The 21,465-nt window shown below is 39.1% G+C and overlaps 1 protein-coding gene across 1 annotated transcript in view; it reads right to left on the bottom strand.

The window, feature by feature from the left end:
- Positions 1-1,533: 1,533 nt before the first annotated feature.
- The window catches only part of STK31 (serine/threonine kinase 31), a 41,413-nt gene continuing 21,481 nt past the window's right edge, over positions 1,534-21,465 (bottom strand). Inside the window, exons 12-24 of the mRNA XM_065628349.1 lie at positions 20,018-20,197; positions 17,524-17,640; positions 16,302-16,421; positions 15,726-15,857; positions 14,599-14,700; positions 13,526-13,606; positions 13,042-13,167; positions 12,205-12,330; positions 11,863-11,949; positions 10,885-11,034; positions 9,522-9,647; positions 7,485-7,553; positions 1,534-2,933 (exon numbers count right to left, since the gene is read on the bottom strand). Of these exons, the coding sequence (XP_065484421.1) occupies positions 2,748-2,933; positions 7,485-7,553; positions 9,522-9,647; positions 10,885-11,034; positions 11,863-11,949; positions 12,205-12,330; positions 13,042-13,167; positions 13,526-13,606; positions 14,599-14,700; positions 15,726-15,857; positions 16,302-16,421; positions 17,524-17,640; positions 20,018-20,197 (1,602 nt within the window). The 3' untranslated portion in view covers positions 1,534-2,747. The remainder of the gene's footprint in view (positions 2,934-7,484; positions 7,554-9,521; positions 9,648-10,884; positions 11,035-11,862; positions 11,950-12,204; positions 12,331-13,041; positions 13,168-13,525; positions 13,607-14,598; positions 14,701-15,725; positions 15,858-16,301; positions 16,422-17,523; positions 17,641-20,017; positions 20,198-21,465) is intronic.

The following is a 21,465-nucleotide window of genomic DNA, read 5'->3' as shown; positions in this document are numbered from 1 at the left end:
TTATCGCTGTCTGCAACTACCTGAAAGGAGGCTGTAGCATGGAGGGAGTTGGTCTCTTCTCCCAAGTAGCAAGTGATACGACATGGCGAAATGGCCTCAAGTTCCGCCAGGGGAGGTTTAGATTCATTATTAGGAAAAATTTATTTATTGAAAGGCTAAGTCACCATCCCTGGAGGTGTTTAGATGATGCATAGACGAGGTCTGAGGGACACAGTTTAGAGGTGGACTTGGCAGTGTTAGGTCAACGGTCAGACTCAATGATCTTAAAGGTCTTTTCCAACCAAAACAATTCTATGGCGATTGTAGCAGCTGACTTAGGTATGACGTCTTGAGCAAAAGCCGAGACTGATGCCGACACACAACTGGTGGACACAAAGGTGAGGAATGCAGAGAGAACACAAATCTGAGCAAGCTACAAAGCCAACAGTCCTCCTGAAAGGGAGTTGTCTGCACCAATACCTGGAACTGCAGGCTGGCCATCAGAGGTCATAAGAAGATAAGAATGTGTTGGGCCCATGACAGCAACGGAAATCCTTCCTTCCCAGTGAAGCAATACTCAGCCCTGAAGGTCCCCCACCAAGCTGGTCTGTGCAAGGACACTGCTCATAACTGCAGAATGCTAATGGCAAGCAAGATTGCAGTAAGTTTCATTTGGGCTTCTTAGAAGCAGCAGCAATTAAGGAGACAGACCATTTCTACAGCATGATTTCAGCCTCCCTCCTCTATCCTCCAAGCACCCACGTTGTAGCCAGAAGAGATGCAGATGAAAGAGGTGTGTCTCAAACTAAACAGCAGGTTGGCCACTACCATGGATCAGTATTCAGCTTTGTCAAGGCAGCTGTGCAGCGCAATCCTCAACCAACCTATTTTCTTAAGGCCTCTGGCAAGTAAGAAATGAAGAGAAAGCCAGACCTACAAAATTACCATAGAAAAGGTCAAAGTGGAAACAAACAGAACCAGTGACACTAATACTGTAATCAACATTTAATGGAAAGGCTGTCTCGTACCCTGACACTCATATGTACCAAAAGGTTTCAAAACTTGTATTGCATTTTTTTTTTAATTCATCTCATGTGCTACGGTCCATGTGTAAAATTAATATTACAGCTGGTGAAGAGATTTTGAAGAGACTGCAGTTTTTTAAATCAAGCATAGAGACTTCTGGTTTCAGAAAACTATGGTGGTCAGCAATTTGGGGATTTAAGAAGTACACTTTAGGTTGCATGGACTCTGGAGCAGAAAAACTGGGCAAAAATTTATTCTAATATACATGACACAGCACAACAGGAACCATCAGGTTAGTCTTCTAACCTCTATTCAGTGTTTAACATTAATTCAAGTTCGAGTTAGCCTTTTATTAACAGTGAAAGACTGCAATCAGTATTTGGAAAGCATCCCACAAAATTGCTAAACCGCTTATTTTCATTGACAAAAACCAAGGTATTATTCTGTGATTTCTGTAATGAAAATATCTATCACACTAACAAAAAATTCTACATAAAAATATTTTTAACAAAGGTTTTGCTATCACTGATTATACACACAGAAATTTAAAAATCATTATTATTTAACAAAAAAAGGATGAAGCATCTTGCAAGCTATTCCACATAAAAAACTAATTGGTTTAAGGATGGAAAACCAAAACTAATATCAGAGATGGTTCTGCCAAGTTGGAATCTTCTATCCACTGCAGACTGTACCTGAGGGCTCCCCAGTTCCCCTGATGCTGCTTCTTGCCTGTTACATTTTTGCATTTTTACACTCTTCATCTGACAACATGCAGCTTCAATAATTCCTCTACAAAACACCAGTCTGCCAACAGCGCTGTCCAAGAGCAACACCCAGAGGCTAAGGATATTGCTACAGCAACTCTGCACATTTTGACCTGTTTCTTTCTGAGAAGAAAGGAGAACTTTCGTAAAGTAACCATTTCCTGTAAAAATAAAGAGCTGACAAAACTCTTTCAATGGTAACATTAACAGTGAAGTGTTGCAGGCAAACCTGCTCATGAAAAATCACACCTTTCTAGCTATTGCAAACAACATTTAAGAACAGATGATATATACACACACACAGAGAGCAAATAAGCAGTAGTTTTTGCAAATGCCTGCATATAGTATTTTGGTTACTAGTAGCACTGAAAAGGAGCAACTAGGAGGATGCCGGCTCTCTTCTCTAGAAAACCAGTCGCATTTTTCAAATGCAGAAAGAAAGAAAAGAGGCAGGCTACTCTCCACTTCCTTTACCTGTTGTCCAAGTAGTATTTTTTTTCTTAAATCTCGAAGGCAGTTGCAGGAACAACTTGTCTATGCAATAACAAAAAACCTCCAGCAAAAATGTAATACCCTAGGGCATCTTTAAGAGGAACATGTTATCTGGAATCACAGCAAGAAGAGGACTAGAAAACTGGATACAAAATTAAATCACTTGAAGATCTCTGGCGTCTAACCAGCCTATTCTCTGTAAATGTAAAGCCTACGTAACAGATGAAGAAAAACGCTGATAAACTAAGAACACAATCAGTAAAACCACACTTACACCTCCAAACAGTTATTTAAAATAAAACATATTTAAAAGAAAACTCAGTGAAGATCGTGTAAGCACAAAACATTACTGCATCTACCAAACGTTTTATATTTCGAGATTTCAGATCAGAAAAACTATTTGAAAACCAAACAAAACCACAAGTCTCAATAAAACACCTGATGGAAAAGTTCCTCATCTATTGAGTAGGGTTTGCTCCATTCTCAGTTAATCGCATTTTCATCTGTCTTCTCAGAATCGGGTTCTTCACATGGCTCATGCTCTTCGCCTGGTTGTGGTGAAACTGGAGTCGCATCAACTGTGAGGAAGCAATCATCCCTCAGCACCTGCTCAGCTGTCAGTCTGTTACAGCAGAACAAATTCATGAGAAGAGATTTAACTTTATCATCCTACAAAACAGAGGGAGAAGGATTTCATCGGTAAGCAAAACAAACTGGACTACAAATAACAACCAAGTATTTGAAGAACACATCGTGCAAGCGCTTAGGGCCCAAAGCCCTCACAAAAGGCTGTGCCACAGCATTCCCAATGGTCAGCAACACTTGACAGCAATAGCGCTCATTAACAACAAAACCAAGCACTCAGCACCCACTCTGTTTACCTGGTACCAGCAGATTTCACAGAAGAGCATGAGTTATTAGATTTTAAAATATCAATTCACTGAACTACTATAAATTTGAGAAATATTCAAGTTGGTCTTTCTACTGAGAAGGAACAGAACAGGCGCCACTCACCTTCTACAACTACTTCTTTTAGGTTTTGTCACATTGGTTTATCACTCTACAAGAGCACAGGACCAAAAAAAACCCACACCAAAGTAATGGGCTCTAAATCACAAGCAGCTATTTTGCTATTACCGCATCACTTACACTTAGGCTCTTTGGATTTATCAGAAGGGATTACATGCCTAGACGCTCAGCACATTAACAGTGCTGGACCCCATATACAAAACATAAAACCACAGCTGCTACACTTGTGCATCAACATCAGCTGCCAAGGGAGGAAGAGCACGCACTGCCTTTGGACAAGAGGACTGCACGACAATCTTAAACGCTTATCTAGAGATCTAGATCACCAAGATTCAATGGGAACAGAACCTTTCCATAAGCAGGCTTGTTTGTTCTTGCTTGGCTCCAAGCCAGCAAACCTCTGAGCAGGGTGAATGGAACAGCAAAGCACAAGGTACCTGCACACCACTCACCTATCCCCTTTTCACCCAGACAGAGAATCACTGTGATGCAAAGGAATGTACACAAGTAGTCAAAAACTTGAAGACAGAAACAAGCAGACAATTTCCAACTCTTCTACGAATTATCAGAGTGACTCTGTAGAATTGGTCACTCCCCAGGTAATCTGAAATCTGGGTGAAAATACGAGATCTGAAAAGTGTTGATCTTACAGGTGTAAAGGACTGTTAAACATTTATAAAACATTTCAAATGCTCAAAAGAAAATCTCTAGTTAAGAACCAAACACGTGCAATGAAATACAGGAGTGAACCATGACTACACACTTCCTCTGTAAAATTAAAACTGAAGAACACCTGAGCATTTAAAGAGCTTGAAAAGCTTTGTGCTTGTATATTTGCATTTCATGACACTATCAAATATCTGTCTACAACAAATATCCCCTTCTCACCATCTTCTTGCACCAAGGAAACTGAAAATTGATTCCATAAGGAATATTGCTGTGGGACAATAACATTGCACCATGTTTACTCCATTTCATTGTGTTTGCTCTTTTTTTAAATATGCAAAACTGGATGCTAAAACACATTGAACACTGAAGCTTGGCATGGCTAAATGAAAGGCTACAAGATCTTAACTCTGAACTTTGCTTTTCCTCAACAGTTAGCTAGCGTTCATATCCCTGTTTTAAAGCTTAACGTCATTTTCCTAGGGCAATTTTACATTTGCTGAAAACCACAAAAATTTTACTAGTTACAAGTGTGCAATTCCTCTGGGCATGAGACTGAGATGCAAGGGAAATTACCAGCCTGTCAAGAGCCTGCAGATGGGCATGGAGATTAATTCTGAATAAGCTGATTATAGATAAAGCACTTAAAAGCAAAATAGATTTTCCTCAAGAACTGGGACAAGGATTAACAGCCAGAGGTCTAAAAGATTCCCCAAGAAACAGCTGAAAGATATTTATTAGTATTACATTTCTCAGTAAAACCCTGTTGTGTGTTCATGTGCACTGCAGGCAGCACAAGTTGCTTTCCAGCAGATTTTGGGGGCTGGGGCACATGCACACACACGTGTCCAGGATGGATCCTTAAAAACTGCCACCAATGATAGAGTCATTAGGACTGTGTACCTGACACGGTCAAAATCAAATGCTGCTTCATCAGTGAAAAAAAGTTAAAGAAACTTGCTCTTATTAAAAGCTATAAAATTAATTGATTCCTGCTAAGAACAACAATGGCTAAATGCATTAATTGTTATTGAGATACAGGGAGCTGTTTGCACTTCAGAATATACCTGCTACAGCAGAGCACAGAAGTATGATACTCTGAAACTGGCCATTTAAACTTTGATTTGTATACATCAGACCTCATTTGTAAAACATTATCACAGCAGAAATTTTACGGAAAACAAGAGTGAACTAACTCCTATTTTTAATGTCCCAGGAAATCTTTTCTACTTCTTTGAACAATTAAGTTTCCCTTATGCAGGAAAGTTCTTTTTTTCAGTATTATGCATAATCCTGAATGACACACCAGGCAGAGGGTTCTGTGCAAGTTTTGTGGAAGAAATTTTAAAACCCCTAGTTAGCTCTAATGGTGAATCATGAAGTAGTGAATCTTCTTTCCTATAGTACTGTGTGTTTCATGAGATTAATTTAGTTTTTAATAAGAAACAAAGCAACTATAATGAGTGATAAGAGAGACTATTTACAGGATCACCTCCCTGCTCAAATGCTGCATGTTTGATTCTTTTGTTTTCCATCATAGTGTCACACTGGAAATAATTTTGCAGAGGGATTTGGAAGATAGTCCTGTGCTTTACCAGTGATGCTTTCATCACTTGAGAAAATTGTTGAAATGAAGTTATTAAAAGACATACTGTAGAGGATAAGAGTCATGTAATAGAACAAGATTATTTACAGTACTGTGTTTATACAGTGATACACAAGATACCCTGCCTAGATGCTGGAACCACTATGGCTGTGTTAGTCTGCTACTGTGTCATGACAGTTTCTTAATCTAAACACAGTAAACAGGCTACTCTAAGCTCATAATGAACACAACTCTAGTAATGTAGCCCCACGCTTTAATAGTTATCTCCACAAAGCAGGCAAATCATTAATACACAAGTATAACCAATAAAAAGAGATTTTTTTTTAATCTGGGTTTCTTTTTCCCTTGACAAAACAAATCAAATTCACCTGATCAATAGCAAGTCCACTGCTTCGTTTTCTACCATTCCATTTACTTTTCCATTTACTCTTCTGGAAAATAGGAGGATTAACTTCTTCCCTATAATCCTTAGAAAACTCTATCCACAATCCAAGACTTCACTTAAAAGCTAAACAGAGTCACCTGCTTGCAGGTGTTTTAATAACAGTATAAGGCTTAAGTTAAGGAATTCCATGGCCTTCTCAAATTTAGGTAAAGCAGTAAGCTCTCACTTAAAGTAAAACCAACAGCATAAGTATGGTTTGAGAAGTAGTCCATACGGATTAAAAAAACCACCACCACCACCACCACAATGGCAATCCCTTGAGTTAAGGGAGATGGGAGAGACACAGGACAAGAACAAAGACATCAGTAACCAGACAGGCAGAAGTACAGCAAAAAGTATGAAGCAGAAACTAGTCTGGGAAGGCTAATGATCTGAAAAAGGTCCATAATCCTCCCAGTGAATTTCATTGAACTATATGGTGGCATGTCTTTCATTATTCCAACTTTTACAAGGAGGAAAAGGAATTGCCTGTAGCAAGGGCAGAAGAGGTTGACAGCGGGCAATAAAAATGGTCTTAACTCCTGGCCAGAAGGCCAAAAGCTTATGGGAAAGAGAGTTACAGAAGAAAATAAACCCAAGGAAAGACAAGTGCTCAGGTAACTAAGCCACACAGAGAGAAGGCCAAAAAAATACCTGTTTATGATCAACATCCAAGAGATATGTAAGTTAGCAAAGGATTGATTTCAAAGTTGGAGACCTACATTGAATAAAATTAAGGCACATAGGTCTACTTCTTATTCCCAAAGAGACACTGAGACACTGAGCAAGGATAAGCTTCAAAAAAGGGACTGAAAATAGAGTTCAAGGTGACAACAGTTGCTGGCACACAGTGCACGGAGAACAACAGTTGAGAGTAGAAAGAATGAAAGCAGCAACACAAATTCATATTGTGCAGGGTCCATCTGTGCATTAGTTTCAGAGGCATAGGAATGTTTGTTCCACACACAAAACCAAAACAAACAAAAAAAACCCCACCACCACAAAGAATAAAAGGCACGATGCACTTACACGACTGCATTTAAGTGATTAAAATGGAATTTGGCTGTTTTATTAATGCTCAAGCACTGTGCAATCATTACATAGGAAAACATGTACAAAGTCAATTCCTCTGACTTCAGAAAAGGTAGGTTCCTAATTCAAATATTTCCTTGCAGGTTGAATCTCAGTGACTTATTCCCCAATTCTGTAACTTCATGTCATTCAATTAATAGTTACCTGTGAAGAAGCTGCTCCTCCTGAGGTTGGAGTTAAATATTAAGAAACTCCGGGGTTTTCTACCTTCTCAAACATCATTTTATTTGTGCATGATGTTTAGAATTATTGAAATAGCCAATTAAGAACATTTTCTCAACCCAGCATTTACAATGAAATGTTTGACTTAATAAATAAATTAATTAATTAAGAAAGAAAGAAAATCAATTCACCACCCCTAAACAAGAGCAGTCTAATCTTCCTCATCTGACAATTGACGTACCATGACAACCACATCCACCTCAGGTGTTCCATCTTCTCTTAAGCCAAACTCCTGGTTTTGAACGCAAAGCTGTAAATGAAAAGATACATAATGCAACACTGGTGGGTTTTTCCCTTTAGTTTAACAAAACCAAGTAACAGTCAAGGAGATTCCAGGTTTCAAGTGATAATGGATTGTTATGGGAAAATGGGAGGGAAAGGCTTTTTTCCTAATTTCACAGTAGGGTGAAACATGCACGGGGCTCAAGTTGCCCTTACACAGAAACAAGGGGAAAAATAGTATCAGAAGAAACTTTTCAAGGTGAAAAGAAAGAGACTTTTAAAAATACAACTCGAAGACCACACCCAAGCTGTACATTTCATTATATACTTCTCTTTAAGAAATGCTGAGGTAAGTGCATTCTAACAGATAAATGTGAATCCTGTACCCATAAACAAAGTAAAATTTCCCCAGCCTTTACTGTTGCCTAGAACCGTGCCTAAGTACAGCATTTTTCAAAACCCTGCCTGCAGGTTAAGCTGAAAATGCCTCTATTCTGAACAATTACACAGACAGCAAAAGGAAGCGCCTGTTGAGTCAGCGCTGGGCTCTTGTGCCACACATCAGCAGAGAACTCTCCAAACCACTGTCTGAATTTTAGTGGTGGCACTGCTGCTCAACGAGGGAGAACACAATTTCAGACGCCCAACATGAAACTGGCAACTGTTGAACCTAACAGTAACACTTGAGCCAGAATTTTCCATCAAATGATCAATACACCACCAAGTCCAAGCTGAAGATCGGGTACATGTGGGTTAACCTGAAATTCAGCTGGTAAACTTGGATGAGGTTTCAGAAGAATGCCAATCTTGCTGCATCTCAGATATTCTTTTCAAGCAGAGCCAGCCATTTGTAAAACTGTCTTTTGTTTCCTTTTTTTAATTTTTACTGTTTGTGGGATTTTTGTTTTGTGGTTGGTTGGTGTTTTTTTAACTCACTTCTAATTGCAAAGACCTGTTTTCTAGAACAGATGAAGATAAGAATAGTGGTACTGAAAGTGTAATAACTATACCGTACCACATTAATAAATATCTATATTAAGCTACACTTAAGTTCATCTATTTCAGTACAAAAAAACCTTAATTTTAAGCAACTGCTTCCTAAATTGGGAATAAAACATAGTAAAGAGTGACTTTTATATGAACATGGAACTGTCAGTGGCCACCTATCAACTTGCAGTTTATGTCTCTGTTAGGAAGCGTTTTTAAGATGCTACAGCACAGAAGGGATTGCTGAAGCCACCACTGCTGGCGGAACAGCCGGTGTTTCCCAGGAAGATCCCCATGAACCTGGAGTTCCAACAGGGAGTCAATGAACCAGTTCAAATACACCAGGCGCTCATGCAAAATCACTGCCTGTGATCATCAGCACTTGCTGGGCAGCTTGTGGCTTTGCAAGTCTGGGAGATGTGAAGTTTTCTCATTCAGAACCCATGGCACTGACACCCTGAGTTGGGGAGGCAGCACTACAGTGCCAGAAGACAAAAAGGAGGAGGAGATGCTGTGCAGCACACCACCCGACACTGGAAAGGAGATCACTTTCTCCTCCCTGGCACAACACACGCTAAGAAACAAAACACCTCTCTAAGCATTGTTGCCAGCAACAAAGTACGACAGTCCCATTCTTGCCTTCATCTTCCCTCTGTTCTGATTTGGGCAATTCCTCAGGGACAAGGTCACAAACTAAGAAGAAAAAGGCTCACAAGGAATGAATAGGAAGTGCAGTAAGAACTGAAAATCTGCAGCATGAGGAAAAAAAGCATTATTTTTGTTCATATTACTATACAAATTACATTGTATAAGTTACAGAAAAATGCACTGTCTTCTGCCCATGATCGTAACTCTGATTTGTTCCACACTTACTACTCAGTTGAAAATATTAACACTTATTTTGCCAAACTAGTTCAAAGCAGAAGCTGGAGATAACATTTTTTGCTCTTTATAGGTCTGCTATAGTTCCATAATGTTACTAGAAGCTCTCCCATGAGCCATAACATACCCAGAAGAGGAGGCAGCCATAAGCATACATGTCAGAGGCTGGAGAAGCTGGCTGTCCCATCTTCAGTTCAGGAGAAACTAAGCTCAGGGTACTGACCACCATGGTGTTTGCAGCAGCACGTTCTTCCTACGTGGAAAAATACTGCAGTTGTAATTTCAAGCAAGACCGACAGCACATTGAAGCAGATGTATCTCCTTCTCGTTTTTAATGTGTCAGACAACTTCACCATAGAGTTCTGTGCTGACCCAGACTGAAATGTAAAAACCTCCTTTAATGATAAAAAGGGGTGTGCAAAGGAAAAAAAAGAGATAGCTTGACACATCTATCATTGTAACTGTAACAGAAGAATAGAGATGGCAGATTTTACTCCATACTAGAACTATTACAGCTCATAAGGTAGTAAAGAATACAAATTGCAAAACTTCTCAAATTAGGAAAAAAAAAAAAAAATCACAAATTTTAAAAGACATTTGCCGACACTTTGGAAAACTTTAGCTCTAAAGTTCAGTTCTGTCGGCTTTCCTATTTTTATTTCTCTGCCTTCCTGGTCTTTACCTGAAACTAGCTGCTTCCTCTCTCCTGCTTTCCAGCACATATTTAGGACTGCCTACTCTCAAAATAAAAGCTAGACTCTGAGTTTCTATCCCCCTCCATGACAGCAGCCAGCACCAGCTATAGCCAGGCTGGAGAAGACTTGTCTCCAGGTTGCCAAGAGCACTTGGTGACACATCAGTTACCAGCTCCACTCAGGCATGAGGGTGCCAGAGCACTGGAACAGGCTGCCCAGGGAGGTTGGGGAGTCTCCTTCTCTGGAGACATTCAAAACCCACCTGGACACATTCCTGTGCCATCTCCTCTAGGTGAACCTGCTTTAGCAGGTGGATTGGACTAGATGATCTCCAGAAGTCATATAAATGCAAGTAAATATAGGCAACATATAAAATCCTGTTAATTTACCAAATAATGTCACAGATTAAAACACATACTAGAACCCCATAACCTATCAAACAGGAAGGCAAAGAGCTTGGCCAGCCCTTCTTCAAACATGAGTTCCTATTCCCACCTCTGATGATGCCGATTACCACTAACTACACAAGACAGACAGCCAACGAACGAGTACTGCAACTTCTTTTTTGTTCCACTGTTTTGCTTAACCAGAGCCCACACTCAGTAATTCTGTTTTCCCCTCCAAGATCAGATTGTGTTTACAAAAACTTCGACAAAACTCAAACTGCTCAACCCTATTCAGAATATGAAATGAGTCCCACCACTGAGCAAATGTTTATCAGGAAGTATTTAAAATTGCAAACACAGTTGTGTTTTGATATATAATTCTGACTAAAAGTAACTAAGAATTTTTTACCTCTGATTTCGTGAAATCGAAGTCTCCAACGATTCCCTGTTTACGATTCACAACAAACACATTATTTCCATGCAGAGATCCGTGGACTATATTAGCTCCATGTAACGTTTGCAGACCTTGGGCCACTCCTTTCATCACTTTTAATGTCTCCTGATGATTCAAGTGTTTATTGCAAAGACAGATATGGAAAAAACAAAGCACAGTATCAAGTAAGCTTCTATCCAGAACCAAGACTACTTTTTTTTTTTTTTTAAGGTTTGTACACATTGAAACCTCATGCTAATTCAATTTTATGAACTATGGATTAATTCCCAGTAAGATTATTATGACTTCCACAGCAGGAAGGAAAAAATATGCAGTCACTGATTAATAAATCACTAACACAAAATATATGGAGAGAAAAAAAAAAACAAAAAAGCATACAACTTGGACCTTTACAAGTAGCTCCAAGTCAGGAAAAAGAAGCTTCAAGTCATCAAACAGAATTAGAGAAAAGACTGTATTGGCTTCCAGCTACTGCTTCTTTGAGAAGGGACGATGATCCAAACTGCCCATACGCTGTGTGGGCAGGAGGGAAAAGAAAGGCGGGGGGATGAAGTGAGGGAGGAGAGGAAAAAAAAATAAAATTACACACACAGGAGTCCTCTGAAACTTCAATACAGAAATGCCTGTCCCTGAACATCTAACATGTTCACCTCTAGTACTTTTAAAATGCACTGGTAATACAGCCGAGGCATTAATTTCAATAGAAAAGTGTATCCAAGTAAAATCTCTTTGAGAAAGTTATAAACTGCTGCCTGACCAAATGCTAAGAATGCCAGTCAAGCTACTCTGTGCAACTCTGTACAGCCACTGTCAGCCACCAAAGGAAGTACACTGGTGAAACACCATCGGCATCACAAGATACAGCAAAACAATAAGAGTTCAGTTCAAAAACATCCAAAATACAATGCTGATAGTCTAAGTAGTTATACTTACTTCCAAAGTTAAAGGTGTATCAGCCTGTAAAGCTCCCAGACTTGCTCCTGGGTAGTACGGGACCATTAAATATATCAAAGGATCAGACTTCAACAACAATTAAAAAAAAAAAAAAAAAGAAACAGATTGTTTCAAATATCAGGAATATTGGGAAGTGTAACATGCACCAGATGTGTGATAAACAAGTTCACTATGTTTACTAAGTAGACAGTTTAGATAAAACTCAGAGAGAAAATATTTTTCTGATTCAATGCTCCAACTTAAAATATGTTAAAGCTTTAAGGTCCAACTGCAAATCTTTCAGTTTAAACCAGAAATTAAGATCATCAATTTGAATCTTGCCTTGCAGAAAAGAAGGAACAACAGTTGTAATAATCCAGATTTCTCCTTCTGCTGATCCCAAGCTCTGTGATACTTGGCAACTCGTTCTATGACTTTGGCTTCTGAGCTTACATCTACAGAGTATCCCTTAAAAACAAAACAGATACCCAAGCTATTACTCTTAATGCCTGTAATATTATTGCATTAAACTTTTTTTTAATTGAAGAAATGCGTATTATTAGATGCCATCAGATAAATTTCTCTTCTACTTAACACAAAACTCAAATTCCAACTGCATAGACTGTTTCCATATTTTTTATTAAGTCTTAGAAAATCTGTACCAACAAAACAGGGAACATGTCTCTAGTCTGAGATTTCAATAAGCCCAGTCAAAAGCAAGAAGAATATTTGTAACTGTGCCTCTAAAAATACTACATCCCCTAGTTTCCCAATTACTAGCACACTGATAGAGAAGCAGAGCAAGGGAAAAGGACCAGTTCCTGAAATTTCTCAGTGAAATCATCAGGAAGACAAACCAGCATTTGCAAAAAGAAACAGAAGTAATGAACAGGATAAAAGGTCCATCAGATACGAGAAAGAACAGACAGTAGAGGGGAAGGACTGTGCACTACAGCAGTCCTCAGAAGTAGTGAGAAAAAATCAGTAAGCGACACAGAAGCAAACCACAAGGAAAACAGTGCTTCGTATTCTACAGAACCCAACAAAAAAATCTGCCATCAGAAAAGGGCTGATAGACACAGAGATACGAAAGGAACAGTGGAGGCTCATTCAGAATCAGCAGGTTAATAAGTCAAAGCCTCATCTGCAGCAGTAACTGAAAACCAGTGCCAACACTACCTTTAAAAGAACCTTCTGGCCCTGAATTTCTGAACACACTAATGGTCGCTTCGTGCTCAGTTCCTTCATGGGCTCAGCATCCAAAAGGTCTCGCTCCAGGCTGCAGGCCAGAAGTCCTCCAGAGTTCTGAAGCACATGCACAGGCAGATATCCAGGGTAAGCACAGGGCATTTCACAGCTGGCAGGATTCAGAGGCTTCGACTACCTCTCCTCTTCCTCAGTCAACTTAGCAAAGCACAAAACCAGTTGGGACATCTTAAAAAGTTACAGCATTTTTTACCAAGAGGTTTGTCATGATGATGCAGCTAATGAAATGCACTCCTTGAATATCTCCCAGGAGAGGGGGAGAAGGAAGAAGACCACAACAAACAATGCTCAGGGTACATGTCCCCCAAATGGACAGAGACTGTGCATTGTCGGTGCAGAGCCTTGATAGTGCCTGAAACAATAACTGACAGTGCATGCAAACACAATCTCTGCTTACCATATAGTTTAGAATTCCTGCTTCTGGATAAAGAAGTGGTAACTCAGGGAACCATTTCTGTACCAAATATGTAAGCTTCTCCTAAAGGAAGGAAACAAGGCTCACGGCTTCAGGTCACTAGTTTCTGACACACGTATGTACACACACACTGATATTTGCTATGTATACCCAGGACATTCAAATGTACAGTGACCACGACTGCACCTCAACAACACTACTCAGAATAACACTGTCATTTGCTTTTAGACACACACACAAAAAACCACCCAACACCATCACACACCCAAACCAAAAACAAAACAACCAACTGCACACAACACTAATACAGCCAATTTGATACAGACAGATTTTTGAAAGCTCGGAGGGTGGGTAATGTTAAGGCCCCAAACGACTCATGCGCTATCATGGAAAACATTTCGTCTTTTCTACAGGTAGGTCTAAAGAAAGGAAAATAATTTCACTAGGAGTAAGTGGAGGAAGATTGAAATCAAGTAGTACCACAGACTGGGACAGCATCTCAAGCGACCCCAGATCCCACAGAGCTGTAATGCTGCAAGGTAACTATTACACAAAACTGCTGCAGGGGTAGGAATATCAGCATCACAAATCCTGGTGCCCTTCTACTACTCACAAGGCAATGATTTCCAATTCTTCCCTCCATATAGAGGACTTAGAAAACAGGTGATCTCCTTCATGACAGTATAAAAGGCTGTCTTAACCTAGTCATAAGGAAACAGTTCCCCTTCCTGCAAGAAATACAGTCTCTCTTCAGCAACTCAGCTTACACTTTTACCTGCAGCTCTTCTGGGTTGGGAACTACAGCTCACTTTTTTTTTCTCCCCTCATTCCCTTACAGAGGGAGGAAGGGGGGAAAGGTCTGAAGAATCAGTGTTCAAATAGATATAAAACTGATGAGCTTCCATGCCTTCTCCTATCAGTTTCAGTGGGCCATCTTAACATTCAACATTACAAAAATAACTTTTTTTTTTACCCAGAGCACACATTAAAGCAACAGAAACATAGACGTGCCTCATACAGGTTTGTTTTAGTTCCCTAAGTAGTTTAATACTTACATATTCTTCTTGTTCCTTGGATATTTCCTGAAGAACCCTATTTCGCAGATCAGCAATTTCCTCTTTTATTCTCGTCATTTCACACTCACTGTAATCATCAGACTGCATCAGGAATAACAAAGTTAGTGTATAATTCTCATTCTGCTATTATACCAAACAATGGTAATCTACTATATCAGGATTAAAAAACAGCTTCCATATCACCATTCTAGAGCTGAACATATTCTCAAATGTGTATTTTACTCAGTTTCCTTCCTGGAAACCCAAGAGAATCTCTTAAAACCTAATCATTGAGAAAGGCATTCCAAGACCAAGTGTTCTAACCCTTTGTCTACTTAGTTCCTAAGTCAAAGACCATTTTTCTTTTAAGTAGCTGATTACATATATTCGTAACAGCAACATCAGTCATCTACGAGCAATGCCTGCTTGTATAAATCATTCACTTTTTTTCTCTCACAAGCAAGTTTTTTCTTCGTGTCACCTCATTATTCAGGAACCCTCTTCCCAATGGATTTCATTAGTGTGCCTCATTTTAAATCCCTCTTGGAAGCTTACTGCCCCTTCACAATGCTTACAGAGAGGCCCACGCAGGTTCTTTTTTTCCTTAAGCATCATCAGAATAATTAATGTGCGTTCAAGCAAACAGCACTGAAACTGGGGTAATATTAACATTCTTTTGACTTCTCTGAGAGGTAGTGGGGAACCCTGAAAACTAGAAGACTTTGACCTCTGTCACCAAAGCGGAGATGCGGTCACTATTAACAAAGTCAAAACTTACAGTAATCACACAGCCAGCACAGTAAAAAGAGCTGGACAGAACTGCTCGTGCTGTGAGCAGCAACCGTCACCAGAGGGACTTGGTTAAAAGCACAGTGGCATAGCTGGGGACTGAAACAGAAAAGTGGCTTTGGACCCATTTTTTTTTGTTTGGTTTGGGTTTTTTTTAAAGCCATTCGGGCTTGGTCTCAGGGGACTGTAAAACTTCCACAATTAAAGGCAAAATTCAGGCCAGAAAACACAAACTGTTCTATATAGTTACCACTTACTTGGAACAGAAAAAATTCATGTTTCTAAACCAATTTTTAAAACAACAGACAAAGCCACCAACACTGTAAATATTTTCACACCTCCTCCAAGTTGTTCTTCTCAACCAGTTTCCACCTTAACTGGGCCTTTAAGCTTTTCACAGTTTTCTTAACTGATGATAAGTTGTTAATATCGGGTCTTTTATTCAGCCATTCCTCAACCTGTTTTTTGAACTAGGAGGAAAAGAAGGAAAAAAAAGATAAAAATCAGAAAGTGTTCAAGCATTCTATTTTTACATGTTTTAGTCCAATGCATTAGAGAAACTGCCTGAAGCCTATTTGACTTCAGCTTTTCCGGGTTTTTCCCCACAGAAGAGGGTTTTATTGTGTTTCACTTTAATTACATCAACCACCTTCTGGAAAACCAGCATTCCACTTAAAGCTCAATCCCTTTAAGTTACATACTACTGATTTGTAATGAATTCAGAGACTTGAGCTTCCACTGCTCTGTTTTTTAAAAAAGTATCTTTGTATTTAACCAAAATGAAGCATTGGTTGAGGTAATGCACAACTGCAATTCTCAAACTATAAAAACATAAGAAGACATCTTTCAAAAAGAAGTTATGTCAGAAAGGGTTACTCATATAGATCAGTGTGACAGAAATCAATAAGGCTCACCTCAATACTGGCCAAGTATCTATTCTGTATGGCAGCGATCATGCTTTGCTCCTGACGAATGTTATGTACAACTTTATTGTAAGCGTTCATAACTATTCTCTTCTCTGCTTCATCATGCTCCTGGATTGAGTTACACAGAGGGAGAAAGACCAACAGTCGTTCTTAATTTATACACACCAGTGTTTAACATGTAAAACCTTTACTGAGAAATTCCACTGTTAATGGAAAAATTGTTTATCAGATTTTTCTCTCTCTTCTTAAGGAGATTCTATAAAGGGGAGTTAGCAAGTCTAAGAGTTCATCCAATAGTTTCAATAGAATAAAACTCATTGGCACTTCTATGCAAAAGTCCAATTTCATATTCCATATGGTATGCAAGAATTGTTGCTTAAGGACGGCACGGTTAAATAGATATGAAGCATTAAAGCACGCAACCATTCTTCTAAAATAGTCACCAGTTCTATCAGAGAGCAGTCACAAGCAGAATAAACTACTGGTTTGTTGTTAGTATGATGCTACACTAGAGGACAGGTTCAGCTTTTGCTGACACAACCATTCTCTGGCATAGCAGGGACTCTCATTGCAGAGACGACACAAGTATTGTAACTCAAAGAGCCAGCAAAAGAGAATTGAGGAAATGCTTACCAGAAAAGGTAAATAACTGGGAAAAAGGTTAATACAAGCGTAGAAAAAAGATTACCAGTAAGGCGAGAACATTTGTCCAATGCAAAATGAGAGTGATGAAAACCTATTCATCTCTTAAGACTGGAAAAAGTAAATGTATTCATACACATTCACCCAGAGAGGCAATTCTATTGTTTTAAACACAAAACTTTTCATCACCTGTATTCTCAACACAAGCAGCGAAACTCAGTAGAGGTCAGAGAAAGCTTATCTGCCCATAGAGAGGGAAGAACCAGTTTTCCTAGTATTTCTTAGTTAAGCTAACACACAGCTAAGCTTGAGCCTAGTTAAGCTTACATACAGCTAAGTTCCTGTAACGCAAAGCTGTCCTCTCCCTGTTGCCTGGAAAACACGTTCTCTTCTCTCTAGGGAGCAACTTGAGTAATTTTATCACATTTCTTTGGGAAAAAAAAAAAAGAAAATATGCTGCCTTGTAGTTAATAAACTCACCTGATACATTAAGAAAAGCATGAAACTGAAATCAAAGATGTATCAAATATACAGAAATCATGACACAACAGGCATGATTAGAACTCACATTTAAGTCAGTATCTAGTTCCTCACAAATGGCCAACTCAACCTTTTTGAGAATTTCATCCGCATTGCTGACCGCTTCCTCTAAATCTGAAGATGCTTCTGACATCAGGTCAAAACACTACAAAGAGAAAAAAAAAAATCAGCCTTGGAACTGAAAGAAAGAAGTCAGCAAGTAGACCACGAAAACAAGCAAGAAATACAAATACTGTAAATCTAATCAGGATTTGTGTCAGATCTCATCTTTAACTGCCTCACCACTTGAGTGATAAAACTAACAGAGTTAAGATTCACCAGGCGAGAAGGAAGTTGATTCCCTAATCACATTTTGATTTTTATCAAAAATGAAACAATAGAATAATCCAAATCCTTCTCCTGCTGAGTTTCATGTCAAAAATCAATGTGTGCTGCCCACTCAGTCACACAGAAGATGCTCAATATGTCAGTTTCACTATCGAGTGAAATAAAGTTAAAGATTTCACCAGGAAACCCAAACAGTTTTCACATAAGTCAGAAATAATTTACCTTCAAGATATAAAGATACAGAAGGTGCCAGAGGAAAAAAAAAAAATCAGTAAGATCAGCTTGTAATTACGTTGAATGTTGTTTTCAGCAAAATTTTTTTAGTCATATCTGCAGAAAAAGAGATATTACACTGGCAACCAGAACTAAAATGAAAATATGGACCTGTATTTAACATGCAAGATACACAGTCATAACAGTAACCTGCAAACCTCACCTTGTTCATTTACCTATCAAGCACGTGTATTTCCCTAAAGGTTGTGAAAATATTTTATTGCCTTAACCTTAAAGGAACTAAAACCAAAAACCTTAAACAGAGCCAAATTCAAACAGCATGTTGCTCCCCAAAGCCTGGAGTTGCACACTGGAAAGGAGCTGCCCAGTCTCTGAAAATTTCCTTGTCTGCCATTGACCTATTTCCTATTATAGCTTCTAATTGATGTTATATGACATTAACTTGGATTCAGAAAGGGAGGAAGACAAGTATCTATTTAAAACATGGGGAGGGGAAACACTTCAAAGAAACATCTGCTCTACGTGAGTGCTCACATTTAAGAGAAGAGCTAGAACTTAAACTGCAACAGAATAATCACATATCAAAAGCTGAAATGATTAAGATGGATAAATGAAAATTTCTTCCTTGGTCTACCTACCAGTGCTTTACCAACCCATGCCAAAAGTCTGTACATTTCCTGTGTCTCTGAAATGTTTGTGGAAAAGTTCAGATTTGAAACAGTTAAATTAAAGTTCAGCACTACACTAATGAACTTCAGGCACTTTCATACACACAGAAGAGCACCGTGAGTTACATCCAGCAATCACAGAAACCCAACTGCAGGTTTGTTTGCCCCTTTAGTAACTTATATGATTATAAACATCTGCAGGTAATTATATTCATTAACATTATACTGCACATGACACGTATCAAGTCTACACTGCTGCTGAACAGCATTTACTGTCAGGTCAAGGAACATGGTTATTCGTAAGAGCATCTCTGGGTACAATGAAATGCAAGGGCAGAAAACCTGTTCACCATGAAAAGGCACGAGCCTGGTGGACTCTCTACAATTCACATGGGCAGGAAGGTTACACTGATACAAACTGAGAACTTCTACACACAACCGCAACAAGACCAAGGAAGCTGGGCCTGCAGGAATGGAGGAAGAGCAGCTTACAGTCTTCCCAGGAAGACTAAGAGTCCTAAACTGAGCAAGAACATAGATATTGAGCACAGAGACAGGAAAGCCACAAAGTTACCTTCCCTACTTTGCACTTTCTTTACAAGCAGAACCAAGTGGATGGTAACCTACTTCCACCATCCATCTGCTTTTAAGACAAGTAACACACACTCAACTTCAATGCTCCAAACCTCCCACAACTCAGAGACACAGGATCAGAATGGTATTCAAGAAAATATTACAGGACATGCAAACAAAAGCGGACAATTTATTCGCATCAATTCTTCACACTCAGCGTTTCAATTAGGAAAAAAATTCTATTATATATTTGTCTGCATCCTGTACTTAGATCATGTCAAGTCAGACTGGCTTGTTCTTTGCAGTGATTTTTCATCACCTCTTTCAGCAGCATTTATGAACCAGAACCTTTTAAAATCTTAAGTCTTTCTATCCAAAGGCCACTTGAAAGGACCACTTGAAGAATGTCCATCACAAAATGAACAGATAGAGAACATCCATATAAAAGTTATACTTGCATAAAAGCACTGATCTTTATACAAAATATAACGTTTCATAAAAAAGCATAAACTCTGGCTCACTGCAAAGCTACACTAAGAATAAATTAACACTCCATTCTTCAATGTGTTACCTTTCCCTCTGTATTGAGGCGCTGCTCATATGCACAATCTCCCTGCCGTAGGTGGTTGTCCCTACTACAGCCTACTCCTCACAAGCTCAGTTAGACAGCATCATTCTTCATCTTTTTCACCAACAAGAAAGATTTAGGGTTAGCTTTACCTTTAAGATGCCACCGAACCAGTCAGCAAGAATTTGCAGAGCTGTGTCTGTATCATTTCTGACGCAAATTAACTTCTTCATTTTACCACTCTTCCACTTTAAGAACTGTTGAAATACGTCCTCAGAGTCATCTGCTTCAGAACCCTGGCCATACACCGTCTCCAGAGAAGCAGACAGTTCCTGTGCATCAAGTGAATGAATGAAAACAGGTTTGCGAACCAGAACAATTTTGTGACAGTATACTATCTATAAAAATCAAGACATTTAACGCAGAAGAAGTTAGCACTGCTTTCTGGCATAGAATTATTTCCACTGTAAAGGCAACTTTCTATATCCAGGGAAGTATATTTTATATTCCACTTTCCTCTCAGATCTAGTGGCAGTATGTCAACTCGAAAATACAATGCAGAAAAGGATCTCGTACAGAGATCATAGAGTCTGATTTTTCTCTTCAAAACATGGAAGGAAAAGATGCCACAAAAAGCTTAACAGCTCATAAGAAGGCATTTGTAGTCTAGTTTTTTCTTCCTTATGGATTGGACTTCAAAGTCATGTCCATCAGGAGAAAGAGCAAAATGGTGTTCAATTTATAATGCTCCTCATAGAACTGCTCAAATTCAGAAAACCAAGTGAACTTGTACTAAGAAACAAGGTGAGCAGCCAGACACCCAAGGAATGCTTCTGGGCTGGTCCCTCCCTTCAAAAGTCACTAGTCCAATCTCTTCTGATGCACCTTCATTGTCACACTGATTCCCAGATGGAACAGGCATTACCCAGGTGTCTGACACTTGAAGGCCCTCTGGAACAAGTTTCGCAGTCTGGAAACTTGTATTTCCATCTAAAAGCCACGTATTCTGCAAGTATATGAAGCACAAGGTCCACCTCCTTTTCACTTGTATTGGAAAACAAGCTGAGTGCTACACATAAGGTAAAGGCATCCAGGCTAAAGCTCAGGGCAAAGAGAAACCACTTTTAAACAAAGGGCAGTCTGTCAAATGACCTGAAGAACAAGCGGGGTCAGAAAGGAATGTATCAGTCAATTGCCAGTGGAGACAATGTCCTGACAGAAAGCAGCCTTCCTTGCACCTGGGTGCAAAGTCCCATGCTGGAAAATACTTGAGACCTACGTTGGTGTTTGCAGGCAATTTGCTGTATTTCACAAGAGAAAATGCTCCCTAAACAGTGGGATATGCCTGAATGAACCTGTGCTTTTGCAATAAATAGCATCCTTCAGCTTTCAAAATACACCATTTTACTAATCCACATCATTCCAGACAAGGTGACTAAAGAAACCCTGAGAAAGGCTGCTGACAGTTTGCTTATATATGGTGTTTCACTATTTTTTCTTTTCTCAGACCCCAGAACATTTGAATTAAATATCAGAGACCTTCCCAAACAAGACCTCCTAGGTCACGTAGATGAAAAAAAAACAAAAACAAACAACACAC

The sequence above is a fragment of the Caloenas nicobarica genome, chromosome 2, assembly GCF_036013445.1.
Source record: "Caloenas nicobarica isolate bCalNic1 chromosome 2, bCalNic1.hap1, whole genome shotgun sequence".
NCBI classification, from domain to species: domain Eukaryota; kingdom Metazoa; phylum Chordata; class Aves; order Columbiformes; family Columbidae; genus Caloenas; species Caloenas nicobarica.
This window is presented reverse-complemented; position numbering and strand designations above follow the sequence as displayed.